The sequence below is a fragment of the Podarcis filfolensis genome (assembly GCF_964270895.1).
Source record: "Podarcis filfolensis genome assembly, chromosome: 8".
NCBI classification, from domain to species: domain Eukaryota; kingdom Metazoa; phylum Chordata; class Lepidosauria; order Squamata; family Lacertidae; genus Podarcis; species Podarcis filfolensis.
In genome coordinates, this window is record NC_139611.1 from 88,769,827 (window position 1) to 88,793,648 (window position 23,822).

General features: G+C 47.5%; 1 protein-coding gene across 1 annotated transcript in view; it reads left to right on the top strand.

The window, feature by feature from the left end:
* Positions 1-23,822, top strand: part of DLL3 (delta like canonical Notch ligand 3) — a 186,314-nt gene that overhangs the window by 98,339 nt on the left and 64,153 nt on the right. Inside the window, exon 7 of the mRNA XM_083627437.1 lies at positions 12,232-12,883. Within this exon, the coding sequence (XP_083483563.1) occupies positions 12,232-12,883 (652 nt within the window). The remainder of the gene's footprint in view (positions 1-12,231; positions 12,884-23,822) is intronic.

Consider the following 23,822-nt stretch of genomic DNA (forward strand, 5'->3'; position numbering starts at 1 on the left):
CGTAATTTTTTTTGTCCAGGTGGATTTTTTATATTTGCCAAAATGTCTCTGGTTATACTTTCTGGATGAGACATAGACATAAACTGGTGGTTGAAGACTTGCTTTCCTCTTCCCCTCTCCTGCTCCCTTCGGCAATTTATCCAGTTTGGCAGAGTGCCCATGGGCCCCAAAAATTGATCATCCTTGATATGTATGCTGGCCTATGCTGTAGAAACGTGCCTTTTTTGTTTTGCAAGTTCAGCCATGTATATAAAAAATGGAAGCACAAGTTGGGGAAAACACCAAAACCAAGAACGTATTATATTTTTCATTCTGTTATTTAAACTCAGCGTTGGGGCAGCTGACAATGGTAAGAACTGGGAGGGTGAAAGCTATGAACGCAAAGAGGTGTGTGTGTGTGTGTGTGTGTAGGGATCAAGGTCATGGAGGGTTTTGAAGGATAAGGAGCTTCTGCTGGCTCCTAGAACTGATCAGAAGAAAATACAGGTATTTAAGGAGAGGTGTTCTATGGTCTGAGTAGTAAGAGACATGAATGATTTTGACAGAAAATTTCTCAGTAGTAGAGGAGCGATAGTTACAGCTGGCATTTATGTAGTAATTTTGTGTCTGAAGCAGTTAACTTACATTATTTTAGTGAAGCTTACCTCTTTTTCTTTAGAGATCACTCATTGCTGAGTAAGATTGTCTTCCATGCACACGGTCTTAATGGTGTGCCCGTAGGTGACTGTGGAGGCCACTTCTGGATCCACACATCCTTCCACAGTGGGGACATAGGTTTCCGGATGGGAGTTGGTCATGGTGAGGGTTTACCAAAAGTGCCTTCCTCTTAGCACGTTTCTCCCTTGTGTCCTGAGTTTGAGTGTCTTCAAAGCCCAGGACACCTCTGGTAAATGCTGTTCTCCAATTGAAGCATTTGCAGGCAGTGTTTCCCAACTGTCTGTGTTTATAATACATTATTTAGATTTGCCTTGAGAGAGTCTTTAAACCTCTTTTGTTGACCACCAGCACCACTCTTTCCATTTTTAAGTTCAGAATAGAGTAGTTACAGTACTTTGTAAGATGATACAGTGGTACCTCGGGTTAAGTACAGTACTTAATTCGATCCGGAGGTCCGTTCTTAACCTGAAACTGTTCTTAACTGTTCTGAACCTGAAACACCACTTTAGCTAATGGGGCCTCCCGCTGCCACCATGCCGCTGGAGCACTATTTCTGTTCTCATCCTGAAGCAAAGTTCTTAACCTGAGGTACTATTTCTGGGTTAGTGGAGTCTGTAACCTGAAGCGTATGTAACCTGAGGTACCACAGTAATCAGGCATCCGGACAACATGACCAGTCCAATGAAGTTGATGTTGAAGAATCATTGCTTCAACACTCATGATCCTTGCTTCTTCCAGTTCGCCTGTCTTCCTAAGTGATATGTAAAAAAAATTCAGAGACACCATTGATGGAATCTTCCGAGGAGTTGGAGATGGCGTTTATAAGTGGTCCATGTTTCACAAGCATACAGTAAGGTTGGTGGTACAATAGCTTTGTAAACAAGCATTTTGGTTTCCCTGTGAATGTCCTCAAACACTCTGCACTTCAATCGGGAGAAAGCTGCACACACAGAGCTCAGACGATGCTGGATTTCGGCATCAGTGTTGGCCCTTGTGGAAAGGTAACTGCCCAGGTAGGAGAAGTGATCAACACTTTCCAACTTTACACCAACGTTACACTGCAGAGGGGTTGTTTTGTGCTTGTTGGTGCAGCACTTTGGTTTTTTGAATGTTGAGCGATAGACCAAGCTTTCTGTAAGCTTCTGCGAAGATATTTAGGATGGAGTGGAGGTTGTCCTCTGAGAGTGCATACACCATGTCGTCAGCATACTGAAGCTCTATGACAGAAGTTATGGTAACCTTACTCTTTGCTTTCAGTCTACTCAGATTAAAGAGCTTTCCATCAATACATGATTCTACTCCGGTGGGGAGTTAGCCTGTTGGTTTCGGGCAAGTTTTATTCGAAGGGTTGAAAGCCGCTCATTAATGCCTGTAAGAACTTCTGACAAGAGCTTCACAAAATCAATTTTGATAGCAAAGCCTACTCCATGTATTTGATGTTCTTGTTTAGGTAGACCTTTCCAGAAGAATGTGTAGCCTCCTTTTTCGTCCTTCAGTTGTCCCTGTCCTGCTCTTCGAGTTTCTTGAAGTGCTGTAATATCGATGTTAAAACATCACAACTCTCTTGCAATGATGGCAGTTCTCATTAGCTGTGTTATCCAACAAAGTCTGTATATTCCATGTTCCAAAGTTCAATTATATTTTATGACCACTGGGTGGTGACCCCACTGGGCGCGGTAATCCAGACAAGGGAAAAAGGGAAACTATGTTTAGAGACACCTTTTCTAGTCTCGCCCCCTTTTCGGGGTGAGCAGAGTAGATCCTAAATAGGACTGCTCAGTCATGGATACAGCTGCTGAGCTACTCAAGTGCCTCTTTCCTTGAGTCAGAATGACTGAATCTGTATCCACTGCCCATGTGCTGGTTCATAACTAGGGGCTTCCATATTTCAGGGTCCTGCCCTCGTTACTATTTGCCAATCGTCATGGGACTTTTTTGGGTTTCAGATGGGTTTTTGGAAGATGCCTGTGTGTTAATTTGTTTTATGTGTAAAGATCAGTGCATGCTCACCAACATACAATCTTCACAGTAAGGCTCCATTCTGATAGTATGGATATCACGACGACCAGTAGATTCTTATTTGCTGCAGCCTTCATCCACCTTCACAGCTGTTGTAACATACTACTTGTTATCTTCCGCCTGTTCTGCCATTGAGGACTTCTTGGATCATTCTTTGTCTAGCTCAATCCCATTTGACCTTACCACATTGAGTGACCCTTCTGGGTGTACAAGACTTTTGACGGCTTCACTCGTAAGGATCATAGGAACATGTGAGGCCACTCACCACGACAAGGTGATGATCCATGACCTGTGAGAAAAACCAGTTTTGTTCCCCTGTTGCAGAACTGGGGATGAGAGTGAGGTCACTTAGTGAGTTGTTGTCTGCCTGTGATGAGATCTAAATCAGAAATTGCCCATCTTCCTCTATGTTCTCGGAAGCATTGTTATTGCATGCTTAAATTAAGCCTCAATGGATTTTGAGGATGTTGGCTCTTCAAAGGAAAACATTTGCTGAACGAAAGCTGCTCTTAAATGCATGCCTTCATCTCTATGAAGGAAACCACTCAGACTCTCTGTCTCCATTTTGCAGGGTATGGATGAGAACTTCTATGTTTGGAGACAGCACGCCAAGAAATATCAATTTCTGTTGGCGAGGGCTCTTGCCTGCAAGCTCTGCTTGTGGACTTCTCAGGGACAAGTGATTGCACTGGTCACCGTAGAAAACAAAAATGCTGGACTAGATAGATTCTTTAGCCTGATCCTGTGGGTCTTTTCCAGGGAGTCTTCTCTTCTCCTGAGGTGGCCAAAGTCTTGGAGCCTCAGCTTCAGGATCTGTCCTTCCAGTGAGCACTCAAGGCTGATTTCCTTCAGAATGGAGAGGTTTGATCTTCTTGCAGTCCATGGGACTCTCAAGAGTCTCCTCCAGCACCATAACTCAAAAGCATCAAGATAGGCTTGCCATATTTCAAAAAGTCCAATTCCTGACACCCCCAAAGTCGTTGAACTTTGTTGAGCTTTTTCTTTCTTTCTTTAACTTCAACTCCTTTCTTTCTTCCTTCCTTCCTTCCTTCCTTCCTTCCTTCCTTCCTTCCTTCCTTCCTTCCTTCCTTTCTTTCTTTCTTTCTTTCTTTCTTTCTTTCTCCCCGCCCAAAGGGAAAGGGGGCAGTGGCGCAGCCTCCCTCCCCAAAACAAACAATAAAAACACAACAACCCAGTGTCTCCAGGAGCAGATTCGTCTTTTTCTTCTAGCAGGGAAAGAAAGGGAGGTTCCTTGTGGAGGTCCCCCTTGCCCCTGCTTTGGGAGGGTGGGACTGAGGAGGTAAGTTCCTTTGGATCTGCTCCCAAGCAAGTGTCCACAGGTGTCCTGTTCCCTTTTAGCCGGGCTCCTCGCCTCCTGTTCTGCGTCCTGGAAAGGGGAGAGATTGCCTTCCTCGAGGCAGCAGCTTTGGCAAGGTAATACAGCGGCTGTCAAGGGGGGAGGAAGGCGGGGGCAGGATAACTGAGTCGTCTTTATTTTCCTCTCCAGATGGCTGGCAGACTCTCGCCCTCCCCTCCTGCTTCTCAGCTGGGGCTGCTGCACGTGGGGAGGTCGGGAGCACGAGCGTGCTTTGGGTCTCCCCATGTAAGGGGGGGGCACACCTTCCGCAGCTCAGTGGGGGAGGGAACCGGGTTACCATACATACGGGAAATTCCGGACATCTCTTTGAAATTCAAAAATTCCCCCAGGACGTCCGATTTCCTGGCACTTGCAGAATTTTCCAGACGTATGGCACAAGCCTGTCACAAAACATCTCCTAACCTATGGGTAGGCAAACTAAGGCCCGGGGGCCAGATCCGGCCCAATCACCTTCTCAATCCGGCCCATGGATGGTCCGGGAATCAGCGTGTTTTTACATGAGTAGAATGTGTCCTTTTATTTAAAATGCATCTCTGGGTTATTTGTGAGTCTTGCCTGGTGTTTTTACATGAGTAAAATGTGTGCTTTTATTTAAAATGCATCTCTGGGTTATTTGTGAGTCTTGCCTGGTGTTTTTACATGAGTAAAATGTGTGCTTTTATTTAAAATGCATCTCTGGGTTATTTGTGAGTCTTGCCTGGTGTTTTTACATGAGTAAAATGTGTGCTTTTATTTAAAATGCATCTCTGGGTTATTTGTGGGGCATAGGAATTTGTTCCTTTTTTTCCCTTCAAAATATAGTCTGGACCCCACAATGCCTGAGGGACAGTGGACAAGACCCCTGCTGGAAAAGTTTGCTAACTCCTGTCCTAACAGATTCTGTTGATGAAACATCAAGTCAGCCATTTCTGCACTGTTAACCAGTAATCTGTCTAATTTGTGAACCGCTCTGAGACCCCCAGGTAAAGGGCGGTATATAAATTCAATAAGCAACAACAAAGGGATGTTCAGCCATCGGCCATAGCAATCTTTTTCTGGGTTCTTGAGACAGTGCTTTGGCTTGTTACTGCAGAGCAAGGAGGAGAGTAAAGGATACCTGTGCTCCAGCAGGTGAATGAGGTACTAATGAGAGTTTCAAGTTTTGCTGTTGTTCATGACAGATTAGCATAGAACTTGGTTTCCCAAACTGCGGTCCGTGAGTTTCATTCGGTGGCCCAAAGCATGTCTGTGAACTTGTCATTGAAGATGAGAGACAATATATTAGTCAATACAGTGGTACCTCTGGTTGCGAACGGGATCCGTTCTGGAGCCCCATTTGCAACCTGAGAGAAACGCAACCCGTGTCTGCGCATCTGCACATGCACAGGTCGCGATTCGCCGCTTCTGCGTATGCGCGTGACATCATTTTGAGCGTCTGCGCATGCGCAAGCGGCGAAACCCGGAAGTAACCCATTCCGTTACTTCCGGGTCGCCGCGGGACGCAACCTGAAAAGATTTAACCCGAAGCATCTTTAACCCGAGGTATGACTGTATAGTACAGTGGTGCCTCGGGTTAAGAACTTAATTTGTTCCGGAGGTCCGTTCTTAACCTGAAACAGTTCTTAACCCGAGGTACCACTTTAGCTAATGGGGCCTCCTGCTGCCACCGTGCCGCCGCCACACAATTTCTGTTCTCATCCTGAAGCTAAGTTCTTAACCTGAGGTACTATTTCTGGGTTAGCAGAGTCTGTAACCTGAAGCGTTTGTAACCCGAGGTACCACTGTATGTGGTGTTGTGGGATGGGTAGTATCTCTGGTGGGGGCCATGTTGTGCTCCTTCTGGGATAGTTTGTCCCCCTTTGGTCCCCCACCCTGAACTCATCTCTCACCTGTAGCTCCCAGAAGTTGTCGGCGTGCGACAGCGGCCACACCCCAGAAACACAGGGGCGTCGTGTGGGTTGCCGGCACCTGGGGCAGGGCAGGTGTTTCTCCCCCCTGGTGGACTGGGCAGCAGTCAGTCCCTTCACCGGCCAGTGTCTAATCAAGAGAGTCTCTCTTTGCAAACTAGCTCCATCTTGAGAGCAGAGATAAGGCAGAGAACTGAGAAGCCAGGAGCACCTCCGTGTTGCCTCACCCTCCTGTCCTTGCAGCAAGGCAAACTGGGCAACACACATGGCTCCCGCAGTGCTTTCCTAACTCCCTTTTCTTCCCTCCCTCCTTGGTGGGCAGTGGCAACGCAATGGCACCCTCCCTCTTCCTCTCTCCCTCTTGGCCAGCCCAGGGAAGGCACAGGTGTGTCTTCTCAGTGATGGCTCCGACCTGGTGGAATGCGCTGTCCCATGAAACTATGGCCCTTCAGGATTTAACCTCCTTCCGCAGGGCCTGTAATACAGAGCTATTCCGCCTGGCCTTTAATTTGAATTCAGCCTGATCTTTTATTTCCCTTCTCTTCCCTCCCCCTCCCCTTTTATGAAGATCACCCGCTCTGAGACCCCACAGCTAATTCTCCCCTGGTCTCCTCGCTGGCCCAAGTAGGACCAATTCAGCCAGCTAGCCCTGGGGATTATCTAATTGATTTTTGAATTTTATTGTTATGCATGTTTTTATACTGTATTTTATGCTGCTTTTATAAGTGTTTTAAGTTTGTTGTTAGCCACCCTGAGCCCGGTTTTTGAACAGGGAAGGGCGGGGTATAAATAGAAGTTTATTATTTATTATTATTATTCATTGGCCATGAGGAGAAGGAGGCCTGGGCGCAACTTGCCTCCCTGCAGCTCTGGCCTTGATGAGGGAGTCTGTTGTGGGGGTGCCCAGGGCCATGGCTCCCCCCACCCATGCTATGCCACTGTGGGAATGGCTTCAACTGGCAGCTAAACCAGCTGAGGGTGGCTGTTGGTGCCTTGTACTCCTCCTTCCAGCAACTCCTGCAGCCAAGCTGGTGCAAAACTTATTGCTCTGCTTGTTAGTATTCCTGCTCCGTGATTGCAGTCATGGGATTGTTGTCTTTCACATGACGGTGTATGTTTTGACTCCACCGAGTGGGAAGTGACGGAGACAGGATGTTTGTGTTACTGTGTTCCGCGAAGTGGGACTATTGTCCTTTGTTCTTTTTCTCTTTGCTGTCTGATGCTAGAGAGAGAGAGGGAGCCGTGTTGCAGTGCTCCGTGTGTGTTTATATGTAAATGAAGTAGATTAGCCAAAATGCTGAGTTGCTGAGGTCTGTTTCGCAAGCCGCGCAAACTTTGCCGGTGTCGGTTGGCATCAGTCGCTGTGATGTTTGGGCTGAAGAAAGCTTATGAAGCTCCTGAACGATCGACCAGGAGGGAGAGAACATGCCAGTCGGGCATGTGTCTCTGCCAGGGTCCTACTCGAGTGTAGGCTGAACTCCTGACACTGCTTTCCTTTGGACCCCATCAACGAGACCGAGGGGGGGTGTATTGTTCTCCGGGCAGCCCATGACCTCCATGCACACTGCCCAGGCTTGCGCTCCAGAGAGGTCACTTTGGTGCTTTTAACACAGCAGTATGACTTCACCCCTGGAGGCACACTCCATTGTCTCTCAAGACAGACAGATGCCAACAACAATAATATAATAAAAGAAACAATTAAATGCAATTAAAAATCACAACGTATCTACATGGTGCATTGCAGCTGCTATTGCAGCCAGAAAAGCCATTAAGCGTTCTGCCAGGACCAGCGATTTCCAAGTGGTCCATGAGAGGTGGAGATGGGAACTGCATACACAAGAGAAGCTGGAGAATGGGGAAAATAAATAGAAGTTGGATACTTCTTCCCTTTTCTTTGAACGGGGTTCCTCCTTCATGCTAGTACTTTCAATGGTAACATTTAATATAATTGCATTTCTTTTTAAAAGCTGAAGGTTTCGTTTCAGTTGACTAAATATCCTTTGATTAAAGCTTAAAGTGGTTTAAAGGCAGGAACTATGTGATTAGCACTGCTATGTTCAATGGTGCTTACTCCTGTTGTTGTTTAGTCGTTTAGTCGTGTCCGCCTCTTCGTGACCCCCTGGACCAGAGCACGCCAGGCACTCCTGTCTTCCACTGCCTCCCGCAGTTTGATCAAACTCATGCTGGTAGCTTTGAGAACACTGTCCCACCCTCTCGTCCTCTGCCGTCCCCTCCTCCTTGCGCCCTCCATCTTTCCCAACATCAGGGTCTTTTCCAGGGAGTCTTCTCTTCTCATGAGATGGCCAAAGTCTTGGAGCCTCAGCTTCAGGATCTGTCCTTCCAGGGAGCACTCAGGGCTGATTTCCTTCAGAATGGAGAGGTTGGATCTTCTTGGAGTCCATGGGACTCTCAAGAGTCTCCTCCAGCACCAGAATTCAAAAGCATCCATTCTTCGGCGATCAGCCTTCTTTATGGTCCACCTCTCACTTCCATACATCACTACTGGGAAAACCATGGCTTTAACTATACGGACCTTTGTTGGCAAGGTGATGTCTCTGCTTACTCCTAGAAAGCTGCAAAAGACTGCAGTCATGCTAATCCCAAAAAACTGGGCATTGTGCCAAGTACTGCTGCTCTGTTTGCATGTTCTGTTGGATCAACACAGCTGCCTGCAATTTTTGATTCTCCTTGGAGGGATGGCTTGTTAGACTATTCTGTTCCACCTTAAGTACAGGCATGACTGTTGTGTGTCACATGCCTGTTTACACTCCAGCACAGCTTGCTGGGAACTTCCATTTGTGTATAGCTTTTGCTTATGCTGCTTGCTTCGACACAAAAGGGAGAAGACATGTTTTTTCCTTTGTCTTGATGTACGCTGAATAAACTGCCTGTAAATATGCTTTTGGGACATGGGTGGCGCTGTGGGTTAAACCACAGAGCCTAGGACTTGCCGATCAGAAGGTCGGCGGTTCAAATCCCCATGACGGGGTGAACTCCTGTTGCTTGGACCCAGCTCCTGCCAACCTAGCAGTTCGAAAGCACATCAAAGTGCAAGTAGATAAATAGGTACCACTCTGGCGGGAAGGTAAACGGCGTTTCCGTGCGCTGCTCTGGTTCGCCAGAAGCGGCTCAGTCATGCTGGCCACATGACCCGGAAGCTGTACGCCGGCTCCCTCAGCCAGTAAAGCGAGATGAGCGCCGCAACCCCAGAGTCGGTCACAACTGGACCTAATGGTCAGGGGTCCCTTTACCTTTACCTTTAAATATGCTTTACACAGCCTCTCTCTGTCACTTCTGTTGCGTGTTAATAACTCTGCTGATTAGAGCGTGCTCCAGCTTCTGAAGGCTTCTGAAGCTGCAGGTTGCTGTTTCATGCTAAGCCGAGGACCGGAGATTGCCTGGCCGGTGGGTTTAAGCCAGCTGTGGGCTTGCCAACTGCCCCCGTTTGCTTGCAAGCATCCCAACATGGCTATGGGGGCTCACAAGATGAGTTCCTGCACTTCCACATTTATATCACTGCTTTGCAGTATCCATGGGATCATAGAATCTTGGAGTTGGGTCATCTAGTCCGACCCCCTGTAATGCAGGAATCTCAGCTAAAGCATCCCTGACAGATGGCCACACAACCTCTCTTTAAAACCCTCCAGGAAAGGAGAGTCCACCACCTCTTGTGGAAGTCTCTTCCACTGCCGAACAGCTCTTACTAAGGTTTTTCTGAATGTTTAAGCGGAATCTCCTTTCTTGCAACTTGAAGCCATCGGTTCGAGTTCAGAGCAGGAGAAAACAAGCATGCTCCCTCCTCCATGTGACAGCCCTTAAGATATTTGAAGGTGGCGTGGCAAGAGAAATTGATGGATTATGCAGAATTGGCGAAATTGACATACAAACTGCGAGACAAGGACAACTGTGACTTTAAAGAAGAATGGGAACTCTTTACAAACTACTTTTAAAAAAACACAAAATGAATTGGCAGGTTTTGAATAAACGTACACACATTTATTGATTGTCAACATAATAGACAGATAATTTAAGGATCTTCACAATTTTCTAATATGCAGAAAATAACGTGCTGAAAAATCAGAGAGAGGAGCTGAGGGAAGTCTTGGGGGGAGGGAGGGTTTTTCTTAGGGAGGGGAGAGGGGGGAAATTGGGGGGGGATTAAGATGATATGCTTTGATACTTGGTTATGTTGAAATTCTTAATGAAAATTATTTTAAAAAAGAAAAAGATATTTGAAGGTAGCTATCATATCTCCCGGGACGCGGGTGGCGCTGTGGGTAAAACCTCAGCGCCTAGGACTTGCTGATCGTCAGGTCGGCGGTTCGAATCCCCGCGGTCCCAGCGCCTGCCAACCTAGCAGTTCGAAAGCACCCCCGGGTGCAAGTAGATAAACAGGGACCGCTTACTAGCGGGAAGGTAAACGGCGTTTCCGTGTGCTGGGCTGGTGCTGGCTTGCCAGAGCAGCTTCGTCACGCTGGCCACGTGACCCGGAAGTGTCTTCGGACAGCGCTGGCCCCCGGCCTCTTAAGCGAGATGGGCACGCAACCCCAGAGTCGGACACGACTGGCCCGTACGGGCAGGGGTACCTTTACCTTTACCTTTACCTTATCATATCTCCACCCAGTCTCCTCTTTTCCAGGCTAAACATACCCATCTCCTTCAAGTGCTCCTCATCAGGCTTGGCTTCTAGACCCTTGATCATCTTGGTTGCCCTCCTCTGTGCTTGTCCATCTTGTTCCTCTCCCCATAATTTGAGCACTACGTCTCACCCTTACGGAGGGCTTGGTGCCTGATGTTGCCTATGAGACTTAGAGGTTTCAGACCCCTCAAACTAGGAACAATACGAAAGTATACCCTACTGAGAATTCCCCAACTCCCTTTGCTTCCCTATATGCAGCCAGTTGAGAAGACAGATGGGGCATTCTAGAGTGCAAGGCTGCAAGCTAGGACTCGATTCCTTTAAATTTCTGCTAGCTCATGACTAAGAGGTGGTGCTTATGTATTCCTTATGGGCTCCTTACGGGGTCCTCGCTGTGGGATCACATTCATCCAGTGCTTTACCAGCTGCACTGGCTCCTGGTGGAGTACAGGGTCAGGTTTAAGGTGCTGGTTTTAACCTTTAAAGGCCTATGCAGCCTAGGACCCACGTACCTACGGGACCGCCTCTCCTGCTATGCCCCACGGAGGACCTTACGGTCCACACATGACAACATTTTGGAGGTCCCAGGTCGCAAGGTGGTTAGATTGGTCTCAACTAGGGCCAGGGCCTTTTCAGTACTGGCCCTGACTTGGTGGAACGCTCTGTCCCAAGAGACCAGGGCCCTGCGGGACTTGACATCTTTCCGCAGGGCCTGCAAGATGGAGCTGTTCCGCCTGGCCTTTGGTTTGGACTCAGTCTGACCTTTATGTTTCCCTCCCCTTATGGTCTAAACTTTTAAAATGAGGCTGCCTTTTTAAATTGCAATTTAACCTGTATTTTAAATTGTTTTTTTCTTTTTCTTTTTTTCTTATTATGTTTTTACTGAAATTTTATTGGTGTTAGCCCCACTCTGGCCGGGGAGGGCAGGGTATAAATACAATTTATTATTATTATTATTATTATTATTATTATTATCATCATCATCATCATCACTCAACAGGCCTGTCTGGGTATCGAGGTGCCAGGCTTCGTTCGGTTACCTCCTCGTTACCTGGATTGGAACCTGATTTTTTTCCCTGCTTTAACTTTCAAGACTTCCAAGAAATTGAAATTTCATTTTTCATTTGATCCCTGGCCATTACCTCACAGCACAGTTCCCACAATTGCCTGGGAAGAGGGAATGTCCTTTTAAAGCTATGCAAATATATTCTCTGGTTTTTGGATGGGTTTATTGCTTTGCTTGATGTATTGTGCTTTAATAGTGACTTACTCTAAACATTTGCCTTGGGGTAGAAACGATGGCTTGGTCGCCACAGGTGTCCAGGACTAAATAAACTACCGTATTTTTTGCTCTATAAGACTCACTTTTTCCCTCCTAAAAAGTAAGGAGAAATGTGTGTGCGTCTTATGGAGCGAATGCAGGCTGCGCAGCTATCCCAGAAGCCAGAACAGCAAGAGGGATTGCTGCTTTTACTGTCCAGCGATCTCTCTGGCTTCTGAGATTCAGAATATTTTTTTTCTTGTTTTCCTCCTCCAAAAACTAGGTGCGTCTTGTGGTCTGGTGCGTCTTATAGAGCGGAAAAATATTTGGCTGGTTTTCAGCAGTTAACCTGCTTGCGTGTCTCTGTAATTTCCTCTCCTTTCCTTTCCAGGTGGCCACTGTCTGGATCTGGGCCGCAGCGTGATCTGCAAATGCCGTCAGGGTTTTGCTGGCCCTCACTGTGAATTGAACATAGATGATTGCGCAGGAAACCCCTGTGCTAACGGAGGCACGTGCATCGATGGCCCCAACAGCTACACCTGCTCCTGCACCCTGGGCTATGGCGGAAAGGACTGTGGTACCCGCATGGACGCCTGTGGCTCCAACCCTTGCCTGAATAGTGGCACCTGCTACACCCACTTCTCGGGTCACGTCTGTGAGTGTTCATCCGGCTACATGGGCTCCAGTTGTGAGTTCAAAGTTCAGGTTCCCACCCCTGTGAGCAGCCAGCGGGTGGCTGAAGGCCCTTTCCCCGTTGCCCTGGCTGTTTCCTTTGCTCTGGGGCTCATGACGTTGGTGCTCGCGGCATGTGCCGCCGTGGCCGTGCTTCGGCACATGAGGCAGGGGCGCAAAGCTGTGAAAAGCAGTGTCCGCAATGACCTGGCGACCATCAACAACCTCAAGGAGAGAGATGGCTTCCTCATCTCCCCCGGGCGCTTTAAGGTCTCGAACAAAGACAGCCGATTCGGTGGCGACCAGTTCAACTGCAAGAGGAAGTTGCTGGATCAGAGCCGTGAGTCTGTCTGCAAGAAGAAGCTGGAAAAGTAAGTGGTACCCACCTGTCCCATTTGGGCTCCTTCTGTTTGCTTGTAACTTGAAGACCGGGGTGAAGTTCTGGGGTAGGGTGCATGGGCAAATATTAGGAGAAGGTTATTCACGTATTTATGGGACCGCCTCTCCTGGTCTGCCCCGCAGAGGACCTTAAGGTCCATGAATAATCCTAGTTTAGAGGTCCAGGGCCCTAAGGAAGTCAGACTCTCCTCCACCAGGGCCAGGGCCTTCTCAGTGGTGGCTCCGACCTGGTGGAATGCTCTGTCCCAGGAGACCAGGGCCCTGCAGGATTTAACCTCCTTCCGCAGGGCCTGCAAGACAGAGCTATTCCACCTGGCTTTCAACTTGAACTTAGCCTGATCTTTTATTCCCCTTCTCTTTTTATGAAGATTCCCCACTCTGGGATCCCACAGCTAATTCTCCCCTGGTCTCCTCGCTGGCCCAAATAGGACTAATTTAGCCAGCTAGCCCTGGTGATCATCTAATGTTTATTGGATGGATTTTCCCCCTAAATTGATTTTTGATTTTATTGTTATTCACATTTTATACCGTATTTTATGCTGTTTTTTGTAGCATCAATTAAGTGTTTTAAATTTGTTGTTAGGCGCCCCGAGCCCTGTTTTCTGAACCAGGAAGGGTGGGGTATAAATAAAAATTTATTATTATTATTTATTATTAATTGGGACTGGGCATTTCAGTCATATTACACCAGTGATTTATCATCTACACCAGTTTATCATCTACACCTAGTCCATTTCTGGGTTCACTTTAAAGTGCTGGTTTAAAACCTTTAATAGCTTGGGACTAGGATATCTGAGGGACGCGGGTGGCGCTGTGGTCTAAACCACTGAGCCTCTTGGGTTTGCCGATCAGAAGGTCGGCGGTTCGAATCCCCGCAATGGGGTGAGCTCCCGTTGCTCGGTCCCAGCTCCTGCCAACCTAGCAGTTCGAAAGCACACCAGTGCAAGTAGAGAAATAGGTACTGCTCTGGTGGGAAGGTTTCTGGCGTTTCCGTGCGCTGCTCTGGTTTCGGTGTTCCGTTGCGCCAGAAGCAGCTTCTGAAAGACTGCCTTCTCCTGTATATACCTTACAAAGCCTTAAGATCTCTTCAGAGACCATTCTCCATGTGCCCCTTTCAAGTGAGGGAAAGTGGATGGCTGCTGAGGGGAGGGTCTTCTCAGCTGTGGAATAGCTCCCCCCCCAAGCCCTGGCAGTGCCTTTATCTGGTGCTGTTCACCCAAGTCTTTTAAAACACATTAGAAAAGCAATGATGTGGAAACTTGGAGACTTTATTGAAGCAGCCCTATTTAGGGAAATTTTTTATATTTGATGTTTTATCGTGTTTTTAATATTCTGTTGGGAGCCGCCCAGAGTGGCTGGGGTATTAATTAATTAATTGTTTGTTTGTTTATTATTCTGAACTGCTGCTTTGGGGCTTTATTCTCATCTGACAGAATGAAAGATTTATATTTCATTTGATTGTTTATTGTGCTGCTTGTATTGCATTTTATTTCATGCTTCTGTGAGCTGTTTTCAGTAGTAGTGGAAGTAATTTAATTTAAAAGTCCATGTAGATTTGGCAGGTAAGTACAAGAAAACAACACTGTCCAGGCTAGTGATGCGCATAAGGCTGAGGCATTGAATTTATGCTAACGTGTTGGCTTATTGCAGTACATCTAAGAATATGTATATGTAGAAATCCTCATTTGCTTGTGAGATGATCCTGCGATTTCTTCAGGAAAAACCTATCTGAGCAGGATCCTAAAGGACTCAGAGCCTCATTCATAGGATTGTTCCAGGAAACTGCCATTTAGATCTACCATTTCTCAGTGTTTGTGTGTACATTTGTGAATAAACAGGAAGGAAGTATGTTTTACAACGTTCATCTCAAATTAAAAAAAAACAACAGTATTTCAGTATGTTGTTTCAGGATACTGTGCAAGGGAAGAAATGCCTTTGCATTTTTAGTGCTTCTGGTGCGGACTATATAAATTACATAGAGGAACAGCCCTGTAAGATGGACCACCATTGCATTATATAGGCAAATAACTGTTAGCATCCATCTTCCTCAGCAGACAATGGAAGGCAGCTTTGTGGGTGAAGTCAAACCATTGGAGGGTTACAGCGTCTGCTGTGGCTGTAGAGACCGATACAGGAGAGATATATTTTGTTGCATCTGGGGCAGATGAAGGCAAAACCTCCAGGGCATTTCTTCCCTCTGTGCTCCTCCCAGTGGTCATTCCTCCTGTGGTCACTGCTATGGATACACAACCTGACTGATTGTCTCCAGGCAATGTAGCTTTGACATCTTTTTTTTTTTAAAGATATTTATTGACGTTTTACAAAAACATAAGTTTACAAAATGAAAAAAGGTCATATAAAAAGAAAAAGATACAAAAAAAGAACATAGAAAAATACATGAAAAAGAAAAAAGGAATAAAAATACAAAAGACAAAAGACAAATAGCTAAAAAAGAATTAAAAACAAATCCGTTTTTTGTAACTTTGAACTCATTAACTTATTTCCTTGGCCTCCTCACACCTCCCCTTTTTGTATTCCCATTTAAATAATCAAATCAGCAAATCCTTACCCTCTTTCGATTATCTTAACTCTGTATCTTAACATATTATAACTCTATATTTTCATCCATTATCAATTCATTTTTGCATATTCTTATTAACTTTGTTGCTAATGCCACTTATTTTCAATCCAACATCATTTTAACATTCATTAATTTTACAGTATTTCTGAAGACAGTCTTTAAATTTCTTCCAGTCTTCTTCCACCAACTCTTCTCCCAGGTCTCGGATTCTGCCAGTCATTTCCGCCAATTCCATATAATCCGTCACCTTCATCTGCCACTCTTCCAGGGTGGGTAGCTCTTGTGTCTTCCAATACTTTGCAATAAGTATTCTTACTGCTGTTGTTGCATACATAAAGAAAGTTCTATCCTTCTTTGGCACCAATTGGCCGACTAAATGTAGCTATGACTTAAGAGCATCTGAACTGCTTTACCATACTGGATTTAGCAGTCATCTAGTCCAACACACTGTCTCCGACAGACAGCCTGTTGATGATGGAAACTTGTGTGTGTGAAAGCAACTGTGCCTTCCCTTCTTGCTTGTACCCCAGTATTCAGCACTACCTCTGAACACTAAAGTTCCATTTTTAGCTCTCATGATTAATAGCAATCTATAAACTCCATGATAAACAAATTCAGAGCACTCTACTGGTCAGCACCAAGTTTTGTAGCAATTAATTCTGTAAGCTTTTTTCTGCATAGTGAGGAGAAATATTTTCTTTTGCTTTGTTCTGGATCAACTGCAAATCAGTTTCATTAGATGGCCCAGATCCCAGAGTCTTCATTTTCTCTTTCTCAGCAAGTGTTTTCTACCAGTAAAGAGACAGTAACTGTGGAGATTTAGTTTTGCATGAATGTTTTATTGAAACCTTTCATCACACAATAAAAAGCCAAAGTGATCTTGTGATGGGATGGTGAGCTGCTTGTGCGTAAAATCCTGATCCCTCAGAGCATGGCTAAGTTCCCAAACCTCTGTCTGTGATGGAGCTCCTTAAGCATGGCTCCATCAATCGCTCGTTGAATCGGACAGTGGGCGTTTACGGAATTTCTTCCAGCATAAAAGCTCCTTGACGGAAACGCGTCTTCTGGACTCTCGGCGTGACAGTTTCCGCCGAGGAGTGGGTGTGCCTACGGGAGGTCCTGAAACCTCTCCACTGTTCCCGCTTGAAGTATCTCTGAGCTCTCCCTCCGACTCACTTTCCCTTGTAACTCCACTTCTCCCCCTGCTGGTCCCCTCCTCCGCTGAGTGGTCTCTCTCACCCTCCATGAGCCCTTTCACCTCCTTCGTCTCAGATGACAGTTCCCTGACATCCACCTCCCCTCTAGGGCCCCCTTCACCCCCTTCCCTCCCCTCCTCTGCGGGAGGCGAGGGAGCAAAACCCCTGAAGGAACCTCCCTCATCTTCCGAAGTTTCGAACACTTCCCTCCACCTTTTGCTGTTCCCGGTTTCCAAGTACTCCTCCTCCTCGGAGTCTGTACCCTCTTCCAACTCTGATTCCCTGAATCCCTCCAGTTCCTCCTCATCGTCGGTGGTGCCAAAGTACTCCCTCCGGAACCTCGCTACTGGTTGAGGTTTCCTCGGGAACCTTTGGTGGAACGTTTCGATCAAGACCTCGTCATGGACCTCCTCTGCCTTCACCCAGGTGTTTTCCGACTCCGGTTCCCCTTCCCACGCGACCAAATACTCCACCTGATTACCCTTCCACCTGGAGTCGATGATTTCTGCCACATAGTTGCGGCTTTCCCTTTCTTCTATGGCTGGCCCCCGTGTGGATACCCCTTCACCTTCCCCCCTGTATGGTGACAGTAATGACCTGTGGAATACTGGGTGCAGTTTCATGTGGTTCGGTAACCGGAGTCTGAAAGCCACTGGGTTGACCTGTTGGATGACCTCAAATGGTCCCAATCTTTTGGGTCTCAATTTCTTGCAACTACCCTTGAACGGCAACCCTTGGGTTGATAGCCAGACCCGACTCCCCACCCTAATTGTTTCACCTTCCCTTCTACTCTTGTCTGCCTGCCTCTTATATTCTTCTTTGGCCCTTTCTAAGTTGTGTTGGAGTTGACGATGGATCGCTTCCATTTCTTCTACAAAAGGTTCAGCGGCCGGAACACTCCATCTCTCTCCTCCTTCCCCTGGAAACGCCCTGGGGTGGCACCCATAATTAGCCATAAAGGGGCTCATCCCGGTGGACACATTCTCTGCATTATTGTAAGCAAATTCCGCTAGTGCCAACTTTTCGACCCAATCGTTTTCTCTGTCATTGACATAACACCTCAGGTATTGTTGAAGGATACCGTTTGCCCTCTCCGCCTGCCCATTGGTCTCAGGGTGCCTGGCAGTCGAAAAGTTGACCTCTACGTGCAACAAGCTCATAAGCTTCCTCCAGAATCTGGACGTGAACTGTTTCCCTCTGTCGGAAACCAGCCTCAAGGGGGCGCCATGCAGCCTAGAAATATGTTCTACAAACAATTTTGCTGTCTCTTCCGCCGTGACTGCATGTGAGCAAGCTACAAAGTGACCCATCTTAGTTAACTGGTCTACTACGACTAGTATGGCGGTTTTCCCCTGGGATTTGGGCAAATCAGTCATAAAATCTATCGACACCGCCTCCCACGGTCGTTCTGGTGTGGGTAACGGTTCTAAATACCCCGCTGGCGCCCGCCTTTCTCCTTTGGCTCTCTGGCATTGGTCACACCTTCTCACATACTCCCGTACATCCTCCCTCACCTTGGGCCACCAAAACTCCCTGGTCACCAACCACATGGTCTTGTGTTGCCCAAAATGCCCCGCTGTGGGATTGTCGTGCAGCTGTTTGAGTACTCTCCCCCTCAATTCCCCTTCAGGTATATATAGCGCCCCTTTGTAATACAATGCCCCGTTTCTTTCTTCAAAACCTCCGGGGTCTTCTCCCTCTCCCCTTAAACCTCTGAGCTTATCCTGGGCGTACTCATCATTTACCGTTCCCTCTACCAGTTCTCTTTGCCCCACCCAGGCCGCACCACACACCCAGTGGTCCTCTGGGATAATATGTCTCTCTTCTGGCGCTCCCTCCCCCTCCAAATATTCAGGTTTGCGAGAGAGAGCGTCCGCTCTGATGTTTTCTGGACCTGGCACATAGCAGATTTCAAAATGGAATTTGGAGAACTCCTGGGCCCATCTCACTTGTCGTTGGTTGAGCACTCGTGCCGTTCTCCAATACTCCAAATTCTTGTGGTCCGTACATACTTGTACCTTATGCTGTGCACCAATTAGTAAGTGTCTCCATCTCCGGAACGCTTCGTGAATGGCGAGTAGTTCTCGGTCATATACCGTGTAGTTCCTCTCGGATTTGTTCAGCTTACGCGAAAAGAAGGCACACGGTCTCCATTCCGACTTATTGCTCCCTGGCTGAAGCAACACCGCCCCCACCACGCGGTCTGAGGCATCAGTTTCCACTCTCATGGGTTTTTGTAAATCCACATGCAGGAGCTGTTCTTCCGAAGCGAATGCCTTTTTCAATTCCTCAAAAGCGTGCTCCGCCTCCGCCGTCCAAACGAATTTCTTCTTGCTGCTCAGACAGTCCGTGATGGGAGCCGTTAAGTGGGCAAAGTTCTTGATGAATTTACGGTAAAAGTTCCCAAACCCTAAGAACCTTTGCACATCTTTTTTCGTTTTTGGTGTCTTCCATTCCAGCACCGCCTGTACCTTGCTTGGATCCATGGCTAATCCCTTGTCTGATAGGCGGTACCCCAGGAATTCCACCTCCTTGGCGTGGAACTGACACTTCTCCAATTTCACCCACAACTGGTTTGCTTGCAGCTGGCTCAGCACTTCCCTGACATCCTTTACATGCTGCTCCTCATTCTCTGAATATATCAGCACGTCATCGAGAAAGGCCACGCAACTCTTGTAGAGCAAAGGTCCCAGTACATGGTTCATGAACGATTGAAAACAGGCGGAGCCTGCTTGTAATCCAAAGGGCATAACGAGATATTCGAAAGCCCCTAGGGGGGTGAACATCGTTGTCTTCCATTCATCCCCCTTCTTTATTCGTATCAGGTTGTACGCTCCTCTCAGGTCCAGTTTCGTGAATATCTTTCCCTTCCTCACCCTGGTCAAAATGTCATCAATTCTGGGCATGGGGAAAGTCACTGGTTCTGACACGGCATTCAGCCGCCGGTAGTCCACGATCAATCTCGGTTTATCCGTGTTTTTTTTGTCCACAAAAAACACTGGGCTGCCCCCCACCGCTCTGGACTCTCTGATGAAACCTCTCTTCAGGTTTTTGTCAATAAACTCCCTCAACTCCTGCATTTCCCTGTCTGACATGGCGTACAGCTTGCCCACAGGGAGCTGGGCCCCAGGGACCAGGTTAATTTGGCAGTCAAAGTCTCTATGCGGTGGTAGTTTATCTGCTTCCCTTTCGCTGAAGACCTTGCTCAGGTCAGCGTATTGTTTGGGCACCTTCCCTTTGTCCGCCACTTCCATCCCTGCTAGAGAGGCTTTTGCCCCTTCTGGCACCTTTCCCTCTTTGCAGTGTTCCAGGCAATGTGCTGACCCAAAGGAGACCACTCTCTGATGCCAGCCCACTAGCGGGTCATGCAACGCTAGCCAGCTCATTCCCAAAATGACTGGCGCCCCTCCCAGGGTGGCTACATTGAATGCTATCCTTTCAGTGTGCCTTGCCACCCTCATAACCATTGGGACGGTCTGTAGGCTAACTTCTCCCCCCAACAGCTCCCTCCCATCGATCGTGGTGACCTGCAGGGGATTGCTTAAAGGGAGTGTCTGTATCTGGTGTTCAGCTGCAAACTCCTTGCTCATAAAATTACAGGAGCTGCCTGAGTCCAACAGCGCCTTGGTCTTTAGTGGGTATCCATTTGCCAGCTCTAGCAGCACCTCTATTACTAGAGCTGGTCTTGGAGGTTCCGGAGTGGGCACTTTTACTGCTCCTTGGCCTGTCTGCAGTGCCCTGACAGCGGCAGACAGGCGCTGGCTTTTACTGGCTCCTGGACTTCCTCCTCCTTCCCCCCAACAGCTCCCGCCATCCCTTGCCATTCCTTTCTTTGTGGGCAGACTCTGGCAAAGTGACCTGGCTGCTGGCAGAGGTAACATTTCTTGGCGCTCTTTCCCTCCTTCTTCCTCCCTTCACTGGGATTTGAAACTGCGCGCGCGCGCGCTGTTCCAACTTCCATCGGCTCTCCGGGCGGGAAACTGGGTTCTGGAATCTCTGGAATGCGGAAATCCCTCCAACGCTCTCCTTTCCCCTCCCGCTTCTCCAAGGCTCTTGCCTCCTGGCGCGCTCCAATGGTCAACGCTGATTTGGTCAGCTGGTCCATAGACTCCGCCCTGGGCGCCCGGGAAAGTTCGTCTTTCACCGCCGAAGAAAGCCCCTCTTCAAAGAGCATTTGAATGGGTTCCGCCGATAGGTCCCACCCCAATTTATGTATCAACATTGTAAACTCAGTCCAGTACTCACGAACCGATCGGCTCCCCTGTTTGCAAGCCATCAATTGTCTGCGCACCAGTCCCTGTTCAATCTCGCTGGAAAACATCAAATCCATGGCGCGAAAAAACTTCCTCGCGTCCTTCAGCATGTCACTATTCCCTGCCATCAGGGGCCGGACCCAGTCTCTCGCCCCTCCTTCGAGATGGCCAATCACAAACGCCACTCGCGATGCCTCATCGGGAAAGTCGTTAAATTGCAGTTCAAGAGCATACTGCATCTCTGTCCTAAAGGCTTGGTAGTTCCTGGGGTCCCCCCCAAACTTCTGCACCATTCCTGGCATCTTTCTTGCTAGTGTAGCGCCTTTTGCCTTTTCTGCATCCTGCGCCCTCCTTTCTTCTAGCCTCGCCGTTTGCATTGCTAGCTCGAGTTCCAAAACTCTGCACCTTTCTTCCAGAGTTGGACCTTCTCCAGCTCCTGCTGCTCCTCCGGCTCCAGCTGGGTTGCTCATGATGCCTCTCTGCACAAGCTGCTTTCAGGGACTGTCCGATTGCTGTGATGGGATGGTGAGCTGCTTGTGCGTAAAATCCTGATCCCTCAGAGCATGGCTAAGTTCCCAAACCTCTGTCTGTGATGGAGCTCCTTAAGCATGGCTCCATCAATCGCTCGTTGAATCGGACAGTGGGCGTTTACGGAATTTCTTCCAGCATAAAAGCTCCTTGACGGAAACGCGTCTTCTGGACTCTCGGCGTGACAGTTTCCGCCGAGGAGTGGGTGTGCCTACGGGAGGTCCTGAAACCTCTCCACTGTTCCCGCTTGAAGTATCTCTGAGCTCTCCCTCCGACTCACTTTCCCTTGTAACTCCACTTCTCCCCCTGCTGGTCCCCTCCTCCGCTGAGTGGTCTCTCTCACCCTCCATGAGCCCTTTCACCTCCTTCGTCTCAGATGACAGTTCCCTGACAGATCTAAATAAGAAAAAGGGAAAAAGGAAAGGAAAGGAAAAAAGAAGGGGAAACACAAAGTCCTCTCTCAAAGGTAGATCTTAACCCTTGCCTCACACAGAAGGGGGTGGACTTTCCCAGCTCTCACCAGGCAGCTTCCCTTTCTTCTCCCAGCCTCCCAGCCTGGAATTTCTTCCCTTCCCCACTTCTCACACAGGGTCTTTCACCAGCCAGCCATTGCCTTCATGTGCTGAAATATACTCAGAGTTGCAAAGTGACTTCATGCTCTTTATTCAGCTCATAGTGGTGAGGAGGAATGAATGAAAGTCCCCTCAAAGCATCTGCTTTATATACATTATTTACACAATGGGCTGCACATGATTGGCTAATTCCGGAATTCTACTGTAAGCCAATCAGGTTGTGGGTTCACTTCTATCTGGAGCATGATTGGGTGGTTCCTGCCAACCAATCATACTGCTGCATTGTTCTAGGACCAATCAGACTGCTGCAGTTTGGATCCTATTCAACTCAGTACATAATATGTGCAAACCCTCATCAACCCAGAGTTGTTGTCGTTTAGTCGTGTCCGAATCTTCGTGACCCCCGGGACCAGAGCACGCCAGGCCCTCCTGTCTTCATCATCATTTTCATCATTTTTTAATTTGTATACCGCCTTTCTATCTTACAATACTCATAGCGGTTTACAAGCTGAAGAAACAAAAAGTGTACATCTTATAACAATCTAATGCAGTACAAAAATGTGATCAGTAGATAAAATAAGAAAAGGAAGATATAAAGATAATAAAAAAGGAAATTAAAAAGAGAAGAGAAATAAATAAATAAAGAGGACTTCCGATTCTCTGTCATATCTCAAAAGTAATTTTAAAAAGGGAGGTTTAGCTGACCTAAGATTTACATCTTGACCATCATTAATCACCTCATAATTATCTCTGTCGATGGAGTGTTGGCAGTAGACAGTTTGCCACCTTCCTCCCAGAAGTTCAGTCTCCACAATAACTGTGAAGATGACAGCATTACTTCCATTTCTGCCAGTCATCATTCATAGGACATGCTTTGGTCTTTTCAGCATGTTTTTTTTATTTAAGATAATTGCATGCCGCCATTTTACCTATAAAATGCCTTGAAATGATCAGAAAAAACATTGTGAAAAACCTTTTCTCGACAATTCTTAGTCAAATCCACCACGAAGGTAAATTAAACCAACACTATAAAATAGGCCAGTTATCAAATGCCCAGGAACATAAATCAGTTTTAAGTTATCATCTGTAAGACAATAAAGTCACGCTAATAAAGATCTTAGCTGAGGAAAGTGGTGCCAGCACAGAAAAGTCTCTGTGCCCAGTTACTACCTGTCTAACCACAGAAGGTTTCAGGACATTTGTGCTAGAAGATGACCTCAGAGAATGGGGCAGTGTCAGGATCCTGGAGGCTAGGGACCCTATGGAGAACCTTGCTACAACCGAAGACCTGGAAAAGCCCACAGTAGTCCAAACACAGCCTCCAGAACCACATCTCAGAGGTGATTTGCCTGCCTCCCAATTACCCTTTCAGTCACCATGCCAAGCCCTGACTTGATCTGAATTCTAATTAGGAGGAAGAAGCTATTCAGGTTTTGAATTCTGGTGTTGGAGGAGACTCTTGAGAGTCCCATGGACTGCAAGAAGATCAAACCTCTCCATTCTGAAGGAAATCAGTCCTGAGTGCTCCCTGGAAGGACAGATCCTGAAGCTGAGGCTCCAGTACTTTGGCCACCTCATGAGAAGAGAAGACTCCCTGGAAAAGACCCAGATGTTGGGAAAGATGGAGGGCACAAGGAGAAGGGGAAGACGGAGGACGAGATGGTGGGACAGTGTTCTCGAAGCTACCAGCATGAGTTTGACCAAACTGCGGGAGGCAGTGGAAGACAGGAGGGCCTGGCGTGCTCTGGTCCAGGGGGTCACAAAGAGGCGGACATGACTAA